The sequence below is a fragment of the Falco cherrug genome, chromosome Z, assembly GCF_023634085.1.
Source record: "Falco cherrug isolate bFalChe1 chromosome Z, bFalChe1.pri, whole genome shotgun sequence".
NCBI lineage: Eukaryota > Metazoa > Chordata > Aves > Falconiformes > Falconidae > Falco > Falco cherrug.
This window is the reverse complement of record NC_073720.1, coordinates 74,812,064-74,833,712: the sequence shown is the minus strand read 5'-3', so window position 1 is coordinate 74,833,712 and position 21,649 is coordinate 74,812,064. Positions and strand designations below refer to the sequence as shown.

The 21,649-nt window shown below is 41.4% G+C and overlaps 1 protein-coding gene across 2 annotated transcripts in view; it reads left to right on the top strand.

The window, feature by feature from the left end:
* Positions 1 to 21,649, top strand: part of PALM2AKAP2 (PALM2 and AKAP2 fusion) — a 274,674-nt gene that overhangs the window by 113,080 nt on the left and 139,945 nt on the right. The window contains exons 4-7 of one of the 2 annotated variants that reach the window (XM_055699085.1): positions 1,536 to 1,650; positions 2,269 to 2,290; positions 10,854 to 10,955; positions 15,788 to 16,492. In XM_055699085.1, the coding sequence (XP_055555060.1) occupies positions 1,536 to 1,650; positions 2,269 to 2,290; positions 10,854 to 10,955; positions 15,788 to 16,492 (944 nt within the window). The remainder of the gene's footprint in view (positions 1 to 1,535; positions 1,651 to 2,268; positions 2,291 to 10,853; positions 10,956 to 15,787; positions 16,493 to 21,649) is intronic. The other variant, XM_055699086.1, reaches the window with a different exon arrangement.

Genomic DNA, 21,649 nt, shown 5'->3' with positions numbered 1-21,649 from the left:
GACAACATTAAGTGGATTGGATAAGTACTTTCCAAAAGTTCATTTTAAAATCACTGCAGTTAAGCCATTTCAACTTGGAAATGATGGGATTGCCTTTAACAAAGACTATTAAGTATGCACATACTTCACAAGAGCAAAATCTACATTTTTCTATCTGCAGCAGCTTGAGGCTGTGACACTTTTGCCTCCATCTAATGAAAAGCATTGTCAGCAAGTGCCACACATCTTTTCATCCTTGCACAATTAAAAAGTGGGGAAAAATTTCTAAGGGGGGTGCCTTAAGATAGATCCCTGTATCTATATTTAGGAACATGAATTTCACAAGCAACTCAAGCTGTCAATCCCCTGAAAGGAGCAATCTCTCCCTCCCTCCTCCCTACCTGCTCACTGTCATCTTCTTCTTGCGCTCTGCCTTGTGATCAAATACACATTAATGAAGTCCTGTGCTGTGCAGCACTCAGAAAGAGTGAAAATGTGTCACTTCAGCTTGGATCCACCTAAGAAGTGGTGGCAGAAAGGTGGGGTCAAGCAGCCATACATAAGGAAAGTATTGGGCGATGCTGATCTCTCACATTCCAAGAAATATGGTCCAACAAACTGTGAGCAGCTACAACTCTTTCTGTAGACAGTTTTAGGTAACTATCCCAGTTCAAAAGTGTTCATCTTAGGTCATATCACAGATTATTTTTTTAATCAAAAGTGAGAAAATAAATATGGTCACATACATAAAAATAGAGAGCAAAAGAGGGAATATGCTTGCACCAGAATAAATCATGTCAGTAAAAGGAGGTTTGAGTTAAAGTAATGGAGAATCTAACCCTGATTAAAGTGCATCCCAAATCACAATCAACACATCTTAAGGAGTGTGTGCCATTAAGTATTGGCAAGAGAAACGATAGTGCGGAATGCTTACCACCTAGCAAAATCAGTTTATTTTCTGAGTATCCTGTGTATTTTATTACCTAAAGCCTCTGGGTTCCCCCAGAGGATATTGCATTGTATCATGCAATAACAGTAGAAAGCATGGATGGATATCTCAAAGTGTTATAGGCAGGAGTGGGCAAAGTACCCATTCAAGAGAAACTTCTAACACAACTGGTTGACTGACAGCTTCCAACCGTTTTCAGTTTCATTGTCCAGAGTACAAAAGATTAGAAAACACTTAGTCCTCTAATTGTTATTGCATATTTATGGTTATATCCTGTACTGTAATTTCTAAAATGAAAGTCCATATCTGAGAAATGGTAGGGGAATCGAGGTGAGGGGATATCAAGATATATTTTTCATTAATCTTTACTTGCTTTTGCAGAAGTGGATAGTAAGAGAATTACTGTTTCTCTTTTAAATAGATCTGTATGTTTTACAAATAATTCACGTGCACTTCATGTGCTAGGAAAGCTGTTGTGGATAACAAGAGTGAAAGTTGTTCTTGATGACATTTGAAATGCTAATTAATACCTAGGAAACTATGGTTTGTTGAAATCATTTTTACATGTTTTATTTTTGTGTGTATGTCCTGTATTTGTCTTCCACAGGCTGGAACAAGAAATACAGAAATTAGAAAGTGAGGAATCCCAAATATCTGCCAAAGAACAAATAATTTTGGAGAAACTGAAGGAAACTGAGAAATCCTTCGACAACTTGCAAAAGGTATTAAGAAAAAAAAAAAAAAATGAAATACCACACCACCACGCAGGCACAGTTTGAAACCAAGGTAGACTTCTGGCATTGTTTGAAAGCAACAGTTCTAAGAAGATTGAGCATGGTTGCAGAGCATGTATCTCAAACCAGGATGAACAAGGCTAGAAAAGATGTAGAGGTGTCAGATCTATTTTGGTTGGGTTATTTGGATGTGCCCTTCCACTCCAGCTTTTTTTAAAAAAGGGATTTCAGAGACTATCTCCCTAGCTTATCTACAGGGAAACAATGCGAGCTCTCATCCCCACTGAAAGACATCAGCAGGATCCTGAAAGGCATCTCAAACTTCCCTGCTCCCAGTGGCACCCAGAGATAGTGGCATTCACTACAAATGCCACTTCTGAACATTACAGCCTGCAACAAACAGCAGAGTTCTCTTTTTAGTTACACCATGTCCCTCTCCCTTAGCCTGTAATGGCACCTAAATCTGAGGAGCCATACCCCCAGTTACCCATTTAAAAAATTACAAAGAACCATAAAAGCAAGCCTAGCCTAAATATCAATACTTCAGGCAAATTATACCCACAATATAGAAGGTTTAACCAAACATCTTATTTTTTCCCTTCACAGAGTTTCTCACACCAGGATGGGGGTAAGTGCCTTTTTATTACTGTATAGCTTTGGGTTTAACAAGAATTTTACTATAGCTTTATTGCAAAGGTTTACAGAGTAAGGGGTTTCTTCATTGTATGTTTCTGATTTATTGCTAGAACTATTACTTTTTTCTTTGGAACTGTAAGCACAAACGTCACTATTGTGGTGAAACAGTACTCCTTTGGCAGAGCTCCACCTCTTCTTATGTGCAACCAAGGGGAAAGAACAGCACGGATTACTTAAAACAGACATTGTACAACTTCTACGTTATTGACCCCCTTCACCACATGATAGCCCTGCACTGCAGACTCCTTTCAACCTCTCTGTAGTCAGTCTTCTTCATTTTATGCACTCATGCTCTGCCCATAAACACTTAAATACAATAAGGACTATTCCTAACATGCAGGAACAACTATTAAAATTAGATTACTTTACTGATGAATGACATTATTTGCATGAAGATTCTTACAGAAGGAAAACTTTGCATGGATGGATGAGGATGTAATAACTCCTAGTTTATGAACTCAGCGTCACACTATGTATGATCAGTCTAAATACTGAACTATAAATCTAGTTTTCTGAGTGAGCAAATAATACGGTTTAGTCACAGGAAGCTAGAAAGACCCTTGTAGTGCCTCTCCAAGACCCCTAGGACCCAGGAAGGATATCATGCTGATCCATTTGCAGATAAATCTATGCTCCACACTCTCATTCTCAGTACATGTCTTTGAACTGGCAAGATTCAAAATACTTGAGGTCAAGACTACCTCCTCCAATTGCTGACAAAGCTATGCCCAACTGTACTGTGAGTATAGATGAGGAATATGTAGGATGATCCTAACATTAAGGCACTGGGATACAAAAGAAGGTTAATATGTAGCATATAAGCTGACTTGGAATTTTCTTTTTGAGATGATAATATTACTTAGTAAGAGAGTTTTCTTCTTAATTCAAAGTTCTAGTTCTGAAAATTTCACTTCTGTTAGCAATATAATCCAAGTTTCACATTAACTCCCACTGGAAAAAAAAAAAAAAAAAAGTCCCAGATAGGATGCTCTGCTTACTCTTCCTTCCTCCTGGAGCATTTGAAATCAGCTACCACAAAGTAAATAAAGATCCAGAACGGCACATATTTTGTACCTATGAAGAGTTTCACCATGGTTGTTGGCAAGTTCAAAAAAAAAAGGATGATGCCTACAGAAATTAACCCCCAAAGTGTGCAGGAGCTTTTATGACTCCTGCAAGATACAGTCTGCCTCTTTAAGTGCGTTGTCTTAAATGGGAACAAAAGGAAGCCCCTAGCAAGTACAAAGTGGTGGTTTCCCCGAAGGTATTTTATTGTAGCAATGTAGTATTTCATTGGGTTCAAGAAGAACCTCACTTCTCTCCAGATTTTGCCTGCTTTCAGGGGTTCCCTCCCTCACAGGCTGAGCCAGACAAGGATAGCTCATGGTTTCTGAAGGGTAACAGAAAACTGCAAAACTATGCCAAAGACAGGAGAGCGCCTCTGGAATAAGTGTGCAATCAGAGGGAGCAGGGGTTATAGCTAAATTAACCAGTACCTCTTCTTTTCCAGGCCACTTGCTTTATATATCTTCTCTCTTCCTCTTGGCAGCTGGTCCTTGTGGGCTGAGGTGGTCTCTGGTCATCCTCTAAGCAGTACCATACTCTTCTTCTCTAGGGATGACCAAGGCTGCAAACTGCCCTCTGAGCCCTCCTACTGTGAGCACAATGTGATTGTATATCTTCACAGGGTGAAAGCTGAGCAAGTCCTTTGTTTTCCGCCCTTTGACAAGAGTCTTGAGGGTAGCTGATCAGAGCAGGAAGAAAACATGTACATAGCTAGCTGTGAGCACTTTGGTACCATAGATTTTTCCTTCTTTTAGAAACATATAGGACTTGCTTTGTTGCAGCAGATCAGCCATCTGTCTAGCAACTGTCTGTAACACATGCTGTGGAGGGAAATGGTAGGAGCCATTGGGCACTACAGGAAGGCTGTGTAAAACACAGATGAAAACCAACATCGACCTGTCGGGGCAATTTCTTCATTTGCTGACACATCCTGAAAGACTTGGGAGTCCATAAATACCACATTAGTTTGCTCTTTGTCCATCCCTCCCTTTATTCTAAACATTACCATGGTACAGGAAGTGATTTATTTTACCATTGTGTTCCTCTGCATGGTTTTGTTCCATATATATATGTGAGTGACAGAGCTTTTGAGTGTGCAGAAAGCACTGCTATGCGGAGTTCAGAAACCAGAAGGGTCCAGATTAAGGCTGCAAGGGAAGGGGACAAGTGGTGGTGAGCACTGTTGGCTGGTCAAGTGATTCTTTGAGTCCTTCCAAGCCTTCCCAGAAAATAGCTGTGTTTAGCAATAAGCATTTCTGAGCCTGAAGTCATCCAGGCACAATAAACACAAATCCCGTGTTTTCCAGGGTATGAACACACCTTGCCTTTGTAGATTACCCTGTGAGAGAAAGCAGAGCAGAAAAGCTGAGGCTGTGGGCTGTGGCCCTGTAACCTGCAGCCATGCTCCTGCCATCTCCTTGGTGGTTTGTCACTGACAAGCTCTTCATTAAATAAGGCCTGAGAGATGCTAGGAATGACATCATTTGGTACTGCTCTGGTACTGCTCAAGACTGCAGTCAAAACCAGGCATGCTGTACTGCTATGCTGCATGCACATCATCATGAATAAATGGAGAGAGCTCTTACTCCACGTGCGCATGTGTTTATGGCTCAGTGTATATATAAAATAAAAGCCACATTAAGATCTGGTATAAATCCCTTGACTGCTGAATTTGCCTCAGGGGTAAATTCATCCTCTGCAATCTTTGGCCATTTGTATGCAAACTACATGCTGCTACTTCAGCCAATATACAGAAGCCACCATTAGAGTAACTACATTTTGCATAAGCCTCTGTTTGAATTTGGTATGTATTAGCATATATTTGGTAAAGATGTGGCTGTGGAAACCTAGCCTGGCCTGGATTGTTTAGCTTCCAGCACATTACTTAGAGACTCTTCTGGTTTTCCTTCTTCCGATCTTGATCAGCTGTGCAGCCCAACAGCAAAACAGATGAGCTTGTCCTTAGAGGAGTCAAGTACAGATCTTTGTAGAGTACTTTCCACATGTCCTGTAAAAACTCATCAGCAATTGTTTTTCAATTGTAGAGTTTAAAGTAACTTTTTAATTTGGTCTGCATCTATGGTTGCCACAATTACAGCACCTCTGATCACTTGAGTAAAAACCATTGATCACCATCCTTTGGGTGCAGCCTGTTAGCCAATTTCCTACCCATCTCACAGACAACTCATCCAATCTGTATCTTGCCAGCTTGTCCAGGAGAGGGCTGTGGGAAACAGTGTCAAAAGCTTTGCTCAAGGCCAAGTAAATGGCATCCACTGCTTTCACAATGTCAACAGAAGACATTATTTTTTTGTAGAAAGTGATCAGGTTTGTCATGATTTGCCCTTGGTAAATCCATGCTGGCATTTCCCCATCACCTGCTTCATTTGATTTGTAATAGTTTCTAGGAGGACTCATTCCATCAGTTTCCCAGGGGCTGAATTAAGACCAATAAGACTCTTTTTTTCCTGGGCGTTCTTTTGGTCCCTTCCTATAGATGTGTATGATACTTTCCCTCTTCCAGTCATCAGGGAGATTCCCTGATTTCTGTGAAGTTCAAATATTATAGACAGTCTCCTTGCAACAATGCCAGGCACTTCTCTTGGTGCCCTAGATTTCAACCAGACCCAGGGATTTATGTAGAATGAGCCCCTGCAAGAGGCTGCACGCCAGCCCTTCCTCCACTACTGGTGGGTCAACACATGGGTCATCATAGCTACTTTGTCTCGTGATCTGGGATACAGCTACACCAGTAAAGACAGAGGCAAAGAAGGTAATGAGAACATTTACCTTGTCCACATTGTTAGTAACTAGTTTCCCTGCCCTGTTTAGTAATGGCATATGTCTTCCCTGTGCTTCTGCTTACCTCTTGCAAATCTGAAGAACCCTTTCTTGTTGTACTTGACATCTTTGGCCAATTTCAGTTCTAGATGAGCCTTCCTGACTGCCACACACCCTAGCAAGGTTCTTGTAGTCCTCAATAGTTATTTGGCTGCCTTTCCATAGTCTGTATGCTTCTGTTCTGCTTTTAATTACACCTAAAGGCTCATTGTTAAGCCAAAGTGGTATTTTATTCAGCCTTCTTTCTTTACCTTTGTAGACGATGAAACATTTTTGCACTTTCAGCAAGCGCTCTTGAATAACTCCCAGCACTCAAAAGCTCCTTCGCCCTCCATGGATGCTTCCCATGGAATCCCTCACAGCTAAGTTCTGAGCATACTGAAGCTAGTTCTTCTAAAATTTGGGAACTTTGTCCTACTACTGGTCTTCGGTAGTAGTCTTCAGCTCAGCAGGATCTTAAACTCCACAGTGTTGTGGTCACTGTATCCAAGGCTCTCACTGGTAGTTTTGTTGTCAAGTAAGTCTTCTGGGTTTGCGAGCAGTAAATCTAGGAATGTGCTGATCCTAGTCAGCAGGCCCAGCATCTACAGTAAGAAACAATCCTCAGTGCATTCCAAGAACCTGATGGATGGCTTGTACACCAGTTTATTACTTTTTCCAATAAATGTCTGGGCAATTGAAGCCACCCATGCGGACCAGGTTCTGTTGGCCTGAGACTTCCTTGAGCAGCCAAAGTGAGGTTTTGTCAGCTTCATCATCTTGATTGGGAGGTTGGTAACAGACTCGTAACATAAGATCCCCCTTGGTGATGATCCCTCTAATCTTCATCCAAAGGCTTTCATTCAATAGAACTGGCATAGTCTCCAGAGCTCTCCTCTATGCACTCAAATTTCTCTTTCACATAAAGTGCAACTCTACATTCTCTTCTTCCCTTCCTATCTTTCTGAAATTGTTTGTACCCATCCATTATAGTCTTCCCATCATGTGAGTTTTCCCATCAAGTTTCTGTGATTCTTGACATCTCTCAGGCTGGGCACAGAGCTCTAGTTCCTCCTGCTTGTTGCCCAGATTACATACATTGGTATACATGCACTTGAGGTGGCTGAACTTAGGGTTCTTGCCTTTGCAAAGGGTTGGTGAGCATTCCCTACTGGTTTTTCAGGTGTACTCATCCACCATGTTGCTTATGGATATACAGATGTCAGTTGTGGAACCTACCCTCCAAGTTCATTAGTTTAAAGCATGATTCACTAAGTCAGAGCCAGCCTATTCAGCCTTTAGGAAAGTTTCCTGCTTGGTCTTACAAACATGGTAGGAGGGTCATAATTTCTGTTCTGTAGCTTCATGGACCCCCAGGGGGGTTTGCAGGTGGAACAACCCTACCCTGGGAGCCATTATTTGCAGAAGAATTACCACGGATTTTACTGGTAGTCAGAATTTGTAAAGATAATCCAGTCCTTGGAAAATAAGCGTGTCTGACACTTGGCCACAGGCATCTGTGTGGGAACTATTCTGAGCACTTGAACATCTGGTTTTGTGTAAGCACCCTCAAAGGATTGTTTTGCCTCTTATGTTTTCCCAATCACTTGTCTGATAATATGGAAGAGTGCCTTGGTCCTAAAACACAGTTCTAAGTAGTACAAAGAGCCACAGGACATGTTTTATGGCAACCTTAGATATTAATAATTCATCCAAAGTTGAAAAGAAGATATTGAATGCAGTCAGTTCAAATGCTTTAATTTATATATGTCTTACTTCTCACGAGAATGAAATGCTAATTTGTATCTCATCAGCTCCTTGTAAAATTGTTCTCTTACATCCTTTTTAAAGGTGCTAAATGAAACAAACATTGTTGCCAGTGAGATAAACGGGAAAAAGCAAGTTCATTGGGGGGGGGGGGGGGGGGGGGGGGGGGGCGCGGGGAAGATGGAACAGGAACTGGCAGAATCAACCAAGCCCCAATTTCTTCTAGTCAAATACCCCATTTCTGACAACAGGGTACCACCACTTGCTTCAGAAGAAAGAGTACATGAGAATCCCACCCCCACCACCTCCACCCTGGTGTTTCCTTCTCAGGACAATAATGAGAGATTATCAGGAACCCTGAAACTAATTTTTTAATATTTTATTCTAAGTAACATCCAGAGAAGTTTCTGAACTGAGTCAATGTTAACACCTAACACCTAGGTATTGTCTCCTGATGCAGAAGCAGAAAAAAACCCCCAACTTACTAAGGTCTACAGACACATACACCATCAAAATTAGAGTTTCACCATCTAAATGTACAACCAATCTTGCTTACTGCTAGACGTCAGTAATGCTAGATGACAGAGTGGTCAGCTCAGTTCCCTGTACAGGCACTGGGGAAAAACAAACACTTGCAAAGGCTTTTTGCCACATGAAGTGCCCTGGGATGAGAACTGTACCCTATCCATGGGTCTTTCACAGTCTCATGGACTGTAAAAGAAGTCAGGATGACTATTTAAGCAGCACAAGTCTGCATCGATTACAACCATGCGTGTACAAATACATCTGTCACTCAAGTAGCTGGAGGAGTGCGTGCTGAAACTACTGTTACAGCAGTACACTCTACGGAGTGAATAATTACTGAACTTCTGCCATTTCCAGAGCACAAAGTGTGTTCTTATTCTGGCCCAGAAACACAGTCCCCACTTCTTCTTTCTTCTGAGAAATTACTTCAGTTTTCAATAATGGCCTGATCATTTGCTGGTGATATTTCCCAGAATAACAACAGCAAACATTGTACCAGTTTCTCATCAGAGGCAAGAAACCCTGCAAAAGAAAGCAGCAGTTGCTGGCCACTGCTTAGTCAGCTGTGTCCTAAACAATTATTTCTTCTAGGCTCTACTTCTAAAAATAAAACACTTCGAGGAGACAGTATGCACTGAAAATATGTAAGTCCATTTGCCAAGCCTGCCATTTGTGCGCTGAAATATGAAATAAAATAATATTTGCTTGAACAAGGTGGTTTTTTTCAAACTCCTCTGTTACAGACTGAACTTCTATACTAAATTCCTGGCTTTCTAGAATGAATTTGCATGTGCCTCTGTGGCATCCTCCTCTGGCACAGGAAGGGGGAAAGGAGACCTCCTTACTTGAGTCACCTACAATGCTCCATGGAAGGATGGAATATCTTCTTGAGAACTGTGATTACTGTCTTCCTGCACCCAGCAGCACTAGTGGCCACTGCACGCTATTAAGTAAAAGCTGCCATTTCAATAAAACCATCTCACTAATACCAGGCCAAATTTTCCTGCCAAAGGAGCAGATTTGGGATTAGAGGTGGCACACCATGTCTTTGCTGAGGATGCTGCCAGGTGTAGGGTTTTTTCTGGTATGGGTGTTAGCCCATAGGGAATGTGATGAAAGCACCTCCCTTCACCAGATACAGTAAAGCAGCCTACAACAGGACATTTCATTTTCACTCTCACAAGTTCACTTTTGTGATCTGCACTGGTATTTTTCTTTCACCTGCTTATATAACAGCAAGAGGCACCAAGTAAGGCAGATTCTGCCTCCTACCCTGACACATGGACCAGGCTGTACTGAGGGCTCAAAGACTTAAATTATACATTATACCAGCAAAGTACCCTTGGAGGAAAATGGAGGTTTTTTACACCAGACAGGATCTTATATTTGAACAGAAATTTAACCACTTCCATACAAAACTAAAAACACTTCCAGCTGATAAAAATGTGATTTTAATTTTTTTTTCTTTTTTGTTTTGGTCTGGTGCCTGAACTTCCAGTCAGTTATTTGCACATCTCTGCTCTGAGCTCTGCTTTTATCTCAGCCCCTGAATCCTTGCAGAGTTATATATGCTATCTTGTTATATTTAACCCTGCCCCAAAACACCTCCAGGTAAATAACTGTAAACATCTGTAATGTATCTTGTAAAGAACGTACTTAGCTTATGCTAAACAACCATAAGCTTATATGTAAAACAAGTCAGTTCCTTTAAGATTGCTTTTTACCAGTTCAGGGTTTGTTAATGAATGATGGCACTGCAGAACTGACAGGTGCTTAATACCTACTTGAAGATCACGACAGGCCACCCTATCAACATCTACACATGATTTCATTATTAGCTAAATTTCAGCTTTAAGAACAAAAAGCCAAGTGCCGGTTCAAATATATCGGAAACAGACAGCGCAAAAGAGCTGGCCTTTCATCCCATTCAATCAACACTAGCATTTTTAGGCTTTTATATCTCTATCTGAAATGTCATGTATTCTGGGTATCAGATTAGATTTGTTCCTTACCTTCCCTGCCTCTCCCCTCCATTTTAAAGGTCACAGACTTGATAAATCCAGAACCTCCTGACAAATAATTTTATGTGTTCAACTGACATAAGGTTTGAGTCATCTGGACCCATTCCCTCCTGCCTCAGCTAGTCTATTGAACACCAATCACACGACGGTGACTTTGCACTTTGTTTGCTTTGATCCAATTATCTAGTACAAAGCTCCAGTGACTATTGTCAGGGCTGACAATACTCTGCTGTCTAAGCAATGAAGCCACTGGGGCTCGTAGCACGAATCTAACTGTTTCCTGTTCTCTGACACCAGATGCAGTAAATTACATTTACTCCCAGATCCCTGAACTCCCAACCCTCTATTCACGAACAGCAGATCCAGTTCCTGGGTGGGACGGAGCAAGCAGAGTAGCTGGTAAGTCTCAAGGAACAAAGTATTATAATACCAGTCCAGTAGCCATGAACTTTTTTTGTTATATTACCTTAATAGGCATGGTGTCCAATATCATTTAAATGCCAGGAAATGCTGCTTGATTTGTATTTTGTAAATAAGTCAAGGCTTTTTGAGCAGCAATGAGTACTCTCAAAGAAATGTAGTTGAACTACTTACAAGCAGCATAAGAAACTCATCTGGGTTTTTTTGCGTGGAAACATTCCGCTCTTCCCATCTCTGCTGATACAAATACATGGTATCTAGGCCAAGGTTTTGTCTCGTCTGTTGTAGCCATGCAACTCCCATTAAAATGAATGAAACAGAGAGACACTCACAAAACCCCATACATGCTTCAAATGTTTATGTAATTTTATACTGATTTGTATGCCATTCTTTCTTATTGGGGAAAAGGTGGGGAAATTGTGGCATGTTTTGTGCTTGAAGTCATACAAAGAATTTTCTAATACTTATTTTTCAGATTGAGTATGTGTTTTAAATGTAACAACATGATGGTTGAAAGTTGTAAGTTTTTCTTATTTTCAATATCCTTCTTTTCTAAACAATGTATTCCCTATCTCAAGACCAGATTGCTGGTGGCTATTTAAGAGGTATCCCAAGGAGTGGGAATGAAAGGTGTCTTACGTGAAGAACAGGTTAACAAGCACAGCAAAGCAATGTCTGCAGCTAAGACACTGTGCACACCTACAGAATATGTCATTTTGTTCAGAAGCCATTCCAAAAGCTTTCCTTCCATGAATGCTTACCCTCATCTGTCTTAAAAGCAAGTTTCCCCCTGTGTGTTTTGTGCCATTTTGTCAACACCAAAGAAGCAATAATTTCTTTGATTCTTCAGCTGACCAAGAAGCCTTGTTCATGTGGTCCTTGGTAAGAGTATCATGTGCGTGCAATAGGTTAAACAAAAGGTAACAGTGTATGTGCTCGAAGATAGACTGTAAGCATACATCTTTAAAAAACTGAAAGTATATTGAGATTATTTTTTTTAAAGAACAGCCTCTGAATCCACATAACAGGCAGAAGCTAGATGCTTTTGTCTGCATGTTGGGATCTGGTTTTTGTGAAGCACTGCATCATTTTACACTGTAATTAAAGCTTGTGCAGAAAACTTGTACTCATGAATACAGGTTGTCATCTTCAAGTACTGCTTTCAGTTTCAACTCCATTGTCAGACAGTTTTGTATTGTGTTAATAGAGTACATTTTGTAGTAAATAAGCTCTGCTTAAAGACCTTTTAGAAATAAACATTAGTTCATTTTTCAGCTACTTTGACAAGATGGGCTGGTAAATTTTTCTGCAGAGAACAAACAGTATGCATACAGGCAGATAAGCCATGTTCTATTATTCCTCCCATGGCAATGTATTTCACTAGTGAACAGCTTTCTAAGACACTCATGTATGTTTAAGCATTTACCTGCACAAGTAACTTTAATATGATACCTGGGGCAGGTCATAAACTACATGTAATGCCAGTATCTAAAAACACTACTGCTGAAGCCATGGTAGAAGAAACTAAAAGAAAACACTGACAGTGGCAAATGCTTAAGCAAATTAGCCAAACATAAAATACACAAGGACCAGACCTGTTAATTTTCTAGATCAGATCAGCCAGCGGGACAGAGTCTTCCAAGCAATACTAGAACTTTTTGCCCAAAGTCTGCCTAATAAGTAAGATGTTGTTACTTGTCAGTACTCCATACCATTGATAAAAAGATGCATCCTACAACTCTTCCTAAATATGGCCAGGTCCATGTGATTTAACTATCAGATTTTCCCTATTGGCTTCTGAATTCTTAATTAAGGCCCATTAAACAAGCCTTTTCATGCACACTACTGAATAAAATTCGTTCATCAAAACAAGGAGGGTCTGGCAGATTGCACCCTCTTTTGCACTAAAAATATGTGCAATAACATGGCATTCAACTATTTCACAGGAAAATCAGTAGCCTTTATTGAAAAGTCAAGCCCCAGATAGTATTTTTACTTTTCAAAGAGGAGAAGCACAGGAGATCCAGGGTTGCTCAGGATGCTGCTTTTCACCAAGAAGGTAGCAGATAGCCAGTCAGTAGGCTTGCAGTGCTCTCTGTGCAGGGCTGTGGTGCTCAGAACAAATCAAGAACCACTGCACATCAGAGATGATTTTCTGGACATACTGTTGCTCCCTGATAGTTCAGCTTTACTTCAGTTCAGCTGTCCACCACTCAAAAACATGCCAGTGTGGCAGTTATAGCATCTTCCCTATAGACTAGCCAACCTCTATTTTTACCTCTGAAATGTGGGAAGTTATTCAACAATATCTGCCTGAGCACCCCTAGCAAGATCAAGTGATGTTCGTAGCCCACTCACCCACAGCCCAGAGGCCAAGGCAATAAACAAAATTCCTCTTCCTTTCCTCCTTCCCCTAACATCCACCCAAGAAACTGCACCTAGAAGGGAATCAATTCCAGAGTGTTAGTGGTGGCACCTGCATCTTTTTGTTTCAGTACCTCTATAAATTAGATTAAAGGTTTCAGGGCAGAGGTACTTGCATGAGACTTGAAGGGCACTTGTCTACCAGCTCCTGTGCTAGGATGGTCCCAAGTAAGTAATCCATCCTAGCTGCTCTCTGAGCTGCACCACGGTGCAGCTTGCCACAACTTCTCAGAGCAACCTGCTTCAGGGCTTAATAGCTACCAGCCCTGGGGTGACAGCTTTTTTCCTTATTTTCAGCCTATATAAATCTCTCCTATTTCATTCCATGCTGGCTGCCCCTCAGTCTGCTACCATACAGCTGAGAGCAGAGCCCAGCTCTCACTCCTAAAGCCTCCTCCTGGCTGCTCAGGCTGCTGTGGGATAGCCAGGCATGAAAATTCCAGCGTGGCGAGGAAGATCAGAAAACTGACATCCCTACTTCATTATGGAAATGGGCATCCTGTGCTCAGGGTCATGACAGCTATGGACACAGCGGGTCCATAAACCTCCCCAAAGCAGTGGTAAAACACAGTCCTTAGGCATATTCCCATAGTTTGCAACGGCCAGGGTGAGGTCCCTGGTTCTGCAGCCCACTCCAGCCTTCAGCAATGCCTTGCTCTCAGAGGTAGCAATGCTCCTTCAACCACTGGCACCTCCATCCTCCTGCTCCACACAAGTGTTTGTGTGGCATTGCACTTCACCTAAACAGCCCTGCTGGACTGACCAAGGTCTGAGCAGATGCACACAGCATGTAGATGTCCAGACCCTGCATCTGGCTGGGCTGCCTTCCAGACTGCATTCCTGGGGGCCAGAGGAGATAACTTCAAGGGCCAGTCTGCAATACATGCAATAGATTGCCCACTAAGCAACACATGAATTTTCTGTCTAGAGCTATAAGGGGGGTCATGATGTATGTCATGATAAACTTCCCATTGATGATTAAATACTCTGCTTTAAGGATACAGAAGAAAAATTCTACTATGTGTGAATAATAAGACTGAGGGAATATATTAAAGTAAGAGTAATTTTTAATCATGATTTAATAAATACAAGCATACCAAGCTACATCGGTTCTCGGGCAAGGATATTCTGTACTCAGTTGAAAATAAGTCAGGGAAAAGAAAAAACATGTCAGTTTGTAGTGTCTGCAGGTAAGACAAATTGTGATTATACCATTGAGGTTCATTGGTGGATGTGGTCACCCTAAGTTTCACAAACACTTGTCACTGCCTGTGGTAATTTGTAATTAAGTGTCTGTGGATGTCTGTCGGGGAGCCAAAATGTCTTCATCTGCATAAAAGGAATGCTTAAACAGATGTCTACTTCTGGAAAATCTGTGACACCTTTGCACATTTTTCTTTGAAAAGCTGCCTAGTGAGATGACACGGTATCTTAAAATGGGTGTTACGGCGGTGTAGACTGCTTGTCTATTCCTACTGTGTGGTCTCCACAGTCTTCATCTTGTTATTGTTTCCTTCTGAATCACTAGAAAAGCTTCTTTGCTATCTTAAAGCAGCATCCCTCACATGCATTTTTTTACCAGTTTTTTCATGACACTTTGAAAATCAGTTCATTATTACTTTTTTCTTCAACTTTGGCAACAATGCTTAGGGCCTAATTAAAATAAATGAGGGAGCACTTCTTGGCCGTTTTGTACATTCTCTTAATCTGCAAGCAGAGGTCATGGTTAATGCCTTGGTGTGGAAGCTGAGACAGCTGCCTTGTCATGCGTCTGTGGGAGAAATCATCCCACTCCTGTGTGATTTTGTTTTCCTACCTGTAGAACAGGGGTAAAAAATGTTTCTTCACCTCTCTAAAGCATTTTGAATACTACAGGTGGAAGAGTTAAGCAAGAATGAGCGTTGATAATAAAGCAGTCCATGTGTTACTTGCAACAAACAAAAGTTATTACCACCTAACTGGCAGTTTGAGGGCAGAGAAGGAAAAGAGACTAGAAAGGCTCTTGGAGTTTCTCTCTGAATTTGAGGCAAGTTCAGAATGGAAAGGTTGTGGGCAACCTGCATGCTGTCACCTCCGTTTGCCTAAAACACACCTAACCCAAGTGTTCTTGGCGCTCCTAATTGATCAGACATCTCCACACGGTGTGAGCTGGAAGACTAGGTCCTGTTTGCCACAGGTATGCCTAGCCTCCAGGTGCATAAAAAGCTGTGGTGTAACAACCATCGCTGTCCACAGAGTTGCATCCCACCTCTAACGCAGAATGCTTGGCCCTTTAGAAGCAGGAGGTAGGAAAAGGGGCACAGTAGTTTTCTTTGTCTATTTGGCAATTAACCATTCACTGGCTTTTTTTGTTGTAACATGCACTTCCTCTCTTGTTTTCATTCAAGCTTTGTGCACCATGGAAATTAATGTGGAGAAAGACAAACAGACAGGAGAGACCAAGATTGTCTCTGCTTCACCTATTGGCCCAGATGAGGCCCATCAAAGAGGATTCAAAGTCTATGATGATGGTACCAAGGTAGTCTATGAGGTTCACTCTGGTGGCACAGTGGTAGAAAATGGAGTACATAAATTAAGCTCAAAGGACGTAGATGAACTTATGCAAAAAGCTGGACAATCAAATGTAAAAGGAGGGTATGAAACAGTGACTGTGTCAGACAGAAATGTGGTAGCTGATGGAAACCTTAGCCATATGAAGGAGCAAATGCTCTTCAAGGAGGCAAAGCTGGAAATGGTACACAAACCCAGCAAAGGGCATGCTGTGAACCCTCATCCCCAAGATAAACCCTGTGGTGGCAAAGCCCCAGAGGCCAGTGCAGAGCAGCCAGTGACAATGATATTTATGGGCTACCAGAACATTGATGATGAGGAGGAGACGAAGAAAGTGCTGGGCTATGACGAGACCATCAAGGCAGAGCTCGTCCTGATTGATGAAGACGATGAGAAGTCATTGCGGGAGAAGACAGTGACAGATGTCTCCACAATGGATGGAAACGCTGCTGAGCTGGTCTCCGGTAGGCCCTTGTCGGATACGACAGAGCCCTCCTCTCCCGAAGGGAAGGAAGAGAGCCTGCCCTTGGAAGCTGCCCCAGGTACACAAAAGAAAAAGCGCTGTCAATGCTGTATTGTCATGTGAACACCTCCTCCTTCCCTCCTCCAGGCAGCTCCTGCTCCATCACTTACCTAGACCTCACTGTACTTCTAACTGCAATACTGTGAACTGGAAGTGAATGCCTCCATTGCCTTGCAGTTGGGTTGCTTTGCTTTCTAGTTCTTCAGGAAGAGGAACGCATGGTTATTTTCCCATCAGACGTACTATTCGGGGTTTGGGGAGGGGATGGGAGTTTTGGGGGGTTTTTTTTGGTTGTTGCTGATTTGGGGTTTTTTTTTTCCTTAATATTGCAGAGTGAGAGATAAATGGGAAATGGAACAAATGTTTTCATATTTATTTGATTTATATATATAATATATATAATATATATAATGAAAACACTTTTTACATTTTTCTTTGGATATCTGGCGGGCTTGATCAGATTCCTAGGATTTTGTGGGAGTGTTTCACAGCAGCCAGATATGAGAGCCTTAAAAAATGTTGCTTCTCTTTTTTAAGAAAAATCACATTTAAACATTATTTTATAGATCCGATTTTTTATTTCTTGGGGGAAGGCTTAGATCATTTCACTGTTTTAATTAGCTAAAATTCAGACAAGTCTTTCCAAAAAAAGTTCACATAGTTTTGTTTCATAGTAACTTTCCAGTTTAGTTTGCAGTGTCAGAAAAACCCATCAGCCATTTCTGCTTATTGGTGATACCAAAAGTGGACCTTAATTATTCTTTCTAGAAAATGTATGAATGATGATTTTGCCTTATATAAATCTTCCAGATTACAGTATTGTATGTGTACTTCATCTCCCCAAATTGCAGTTGAAATTAACTTGACATGAAAAAGATGCAGCTGTCACACCAACTGAAATGGAGTCACTGATCTAATTACTTGCCTTTCAGTAACTCTGCCAATGTTTATACATGAAGTTTTCCTGCTGAACTCCAGTAGATAAGAGATAGTGTTTTCTATTTCCTTAGAATATAAATGAACTTCTCTCACAGTCTGACCCTGTTCCCACTGGATTCAGTGACAAAATTCTCCGTCCTGGGAATGAGGGCAGGGCCAATTTTATTTTGTAATTCTTAGGGAAGCATAATTTCTCATACAGTGTACCTCCAGTGCACCTATGTAATGACAGGCAATGGATCTGATCCTGCCCTGCTTACCCAGGTAAAGCTTCCATGGAGGCCCACTGGAGTTTTATTGGAGCAGCTGTTTAAGGTGAAGATCCTACTGCTGCAAGGCTAACATTTTCAGAAACTGCTGGTGGTTTTGGATGCTCCATTTTCTGGTGTGGCACACTTCAAAGAGGCCTGATTTCCAGTATTTTTTTCCTCATCAGCCCTCTGAAAATCAGGCCCGTTAAAAACAACTCTAGGTGAAAACGTAAAAAGGTGAAGGCATCCAGAATCAGTAGATGTTTCTTTGTTCCTTGGTCCTTTGATTCTTCTAACTACAATGAAAAAGCAGCCAGCTTTTTCATGGTAATATATTATGAGCCTGATTCTTGTCTCACACCAGGTTTGCTTAAGTGTAGCTTCACTTGTTCTAGTGGAGTTGGTCTGGATTTATAACTACAAAAGTGAGATTAAAAATCAGGATTTATATTTTCTGATAGTGCTAAAAAGTACTGAAGATTATTTTGAAGTGTCTTTGAAACTATCAGACCAAAACCCAGTAACAGCAACTGAAAAACAAAATTTAAAAAGTAAAAAAGAAAAACAAAAAAAAAAAGAAAAGAAAAAAGAAAAGAAAAAAGAGAAAACAACAAAAAGCCTCTTTTCAGTCTGAGGTGGTTCCTATGGTATTTCTGTTCTTTCTTCGATGGTGCTTTTACTGCATTGTTAGTTCAGAGCATCTGATTAAACAGAGTTCTTGCTCTGTACTCTTTTCTTTCTGTGCCAGTAAAAAAGACACTTGTCATGGTGGTGGTAATATGAGGCACACTGAAAACATACACAGACAAAAAATGCAAAAAGTAGTTCCTGTGTTAGGTCACTCAGCCATCGGTATGGAGCTGGTCGATGTAACTTTTTACCACTGCCCAGATGACAGTCAGGAAAAAAAAGCAAGCAGAGAGCAGGAAAGGACAGCCAATCTGTACGACACCTGCAGAAATTTTGCTGGCCTCCATATCTGCTTCAGTGGCCTGGCCAGATTAATAGACTTCCTCACACTCCCTCCACTTCCTCTGGAGGCTTTCGGATGGGAGAAGGACCAAACTCACCCACAGAAGCTCTGCACATCATCTCTTGACTCAGGCTTAGGTGGTTAAGTTTTATCAAAGAGAGGAATGGCTGCAGAGCCCCATGTTGTGACAATAGGTCTGATGGCTGTTTGTTGGAAAATAGCAACCCATGTTTTGGGTTTTTTTGGTTGGCTTGTGTGTTTTTTTCCTTTTTTTTCCCAGAAAGTCTAAGCATTTACAAATCGCAACATTTCTTAAAACAAGACCCTGATTTTTCAACCCTAAGGTGGCCTGGCGAGGCTGTCCCCAGGCATGTTTAGGACCCCAAAGCACTGCAATGTGAAGGGTGAAGCCCTTTCTGTCTTGCCTCTACCCTGGGAGCCGGGCATGCTTTGCAATAGTTCTCTCACTCTGGGGCCTGTTCACTTCACCGGTAACACTTCAAAACAAACCTTTCAGCCATCTCCTCCAGGTCTGGCCAGTCATCTCGTTGCTTACCACCCTTTCCTCTCCAGGTGTGATGTCACCATCATGGTCACCCTGGCTTCTCAGTGTCTTCCCAGCCCAACCTTTTTCCTTCTGCTGCTCCTCTCTCCTATGGAAATTTTTTCCCAAAGACTTCTGCTCGGGAAATCTGGGGTGTCGTCTTTACCCTAACCTACTCTGTCCATGCACCTCTTCAGCCACATGCTCCCGTCAGATGACCTTCTGGTTCAGCACAGACTCAGCATTTTGGGGATGACTCCCTCAGTGGCCAGCTTTGGGAGATGTTTGCTGAGACTGGGACCAGAACATGTCTGGGACCACTGCAACATCTAAGGCACAATGTGGCGGGGAGATGGTGACAGGCAGGAGTCCAGAAGTGGCCCTTTAGTGGTTAGAAGTAGAGCACAAGCCTTAAACCTTAAACCTGTTGAATACCTACTGCTCAATACTTGTAGCTAACATTTGAGTGCCTAGGAAGGCCAGTGTTTTTTATGTCTTCATATGAACTCCATGGTTAATGGGCCCCGATAGATTCAGAAAAGCTTAAGGTTTGTCTGCATAGGGTTTGTCTTTACGGGTCAAGGGCAGTTCCATGTCTGAGGTTAGGAAAAATGTGAAACAGGAGCAAATCAGTCTGAACTCGGAGGGCCTTAGCTATGTCAGCTGAAACACGCTTACTCCAATCATCCACCTCCACAAGCACAGGAGCCGTGCCTGGACTTCGGCTTGTCCCTTCTAGCCATTAACCAGCAGCCAAGTTACAGGGGAATTCAGATGCGTTAGCCTAGGCTTATGAATGTAAACTGGTTTTCCAGGGCTGCTTTGGGCTTTGAAGGGGTCAGTTCTCCCCTCACCCTCAGATAGGAAGCTGCCTGTGGAAATTCATGCACAATCAGGCATGAAGGAAGAGGTCCACTCTGTGGTCAAGCAGAGAGAGATTTTTGTAAGGATCATTACAGGCGGGGTTTTTTTTTATTGTTTTAAGCAAACTCCCTGTCTGTTTAACTTATGCCATCACATGTACATTTTCAATTTCAGCATGAGGGGATGCAAAAAAGTAGACTCAGAAACTGGTTCAGTGATAGCATTTTGCCACAACAAACTGCTCGCCTTAACTTTTTTAAGAAAAACAAAAAAAAACCTCTTTTCAGTGTATCTTTTCCTAGACTGGGAAAAAGTAACCTACAAAACTTTTTTATATTTTGTATTTTCTAAGTTTCTATGAACTCACTTACCATGTCGTCCCTCGTTTGCATTCAGGGACTGTTTCTTTTGCAAACCACTGCATTTTACTTCCATTCTTTCTTTTTTTTTTAACAGAAGAAAAATACAAATCAAAAAACACAGCATTATGATTAGTGGCTAGGCAATCTCTTTCAATTACAAGAACATCAATACAGAAAGAAAAGAATTACAGGGTTGTTTTCTTTTTTTAATTTCCCGTGGCTGATGTACTGTATGGTATATGTTTACAGAACTCCTCTGGTCTGCCTTTGTGATGTTATCTAAATGAATGACAAAGTAGGTATGATGTGCCATTTGACAGTTTGCCTTAGCACTCTTAGGTTTCCTTCTTCTTTTTGTATCTTTCCTTTATATATTTTTTTCCAAAAAGTGCAGGCTGTATTCCAAAGCTGTATAAACACAACATTATCTTTCAATCCCCAGCAAGAGAAGTGTGCAGAAGCCCCTTCTCCATGAAGCGTACCTCTACTGGTGCAATAGAAGACTTCAGCCCTGCAAACAAAAATGCATACACCTAATTCTGCTGTGCATAGACCTATTTCAGTCAACAGGACTACTCACAGGGAGAATGTGTGTAGGTGTCTGCAAGACCAGGGCATGAATGATTAACAGGGTGTAGTCTGGGTGTTATTTGTGTACCTCTAACAACTTTACGCACTGCTGAGTTTGCCCAGGGTGTTCCAGTCCTAGAGGCTAACTCTGAGCACTGCTACTTCTGATGAGAAAAACACAAAATGAAATGGTGCTTACCATCTGGTAGGATCAGTTCCCAAGTCAGCATTGCTATCACGGCAGTGGTATCCACAGGCAAATACTAAGTGGCACTTCCCTGACAGCTAATATATTAGACCCCTGCCATAGCACCTAAGTTCATTACTGATTCTTTGTGCTTAAAATTACAGAGATACAAATTAATTGGAGAAGATAGATAGCATACGGAGTTGCTAGAGAAATAAAAGGTGTTCTACCTTTTTATTTAGTCCAACATCCAAATGGCATACTTGGAAAGTAAGTGGGGATATAATAATGTAGTATTTTACATTCATGTATTTTTTTAAGGAGTAAATATTTTTGTAATGAGATACAAACCCTAAATGGAGATTGAGTTTCTGAATATCATCCTTCCCATTACGTTGAGCCTTTGAACTTTTTCATATGTTTATGACAATGCTCAGCTTCTTGGGATCTTTTGTAGACCTAACCACAATTTTCTCTAGGAAGCAG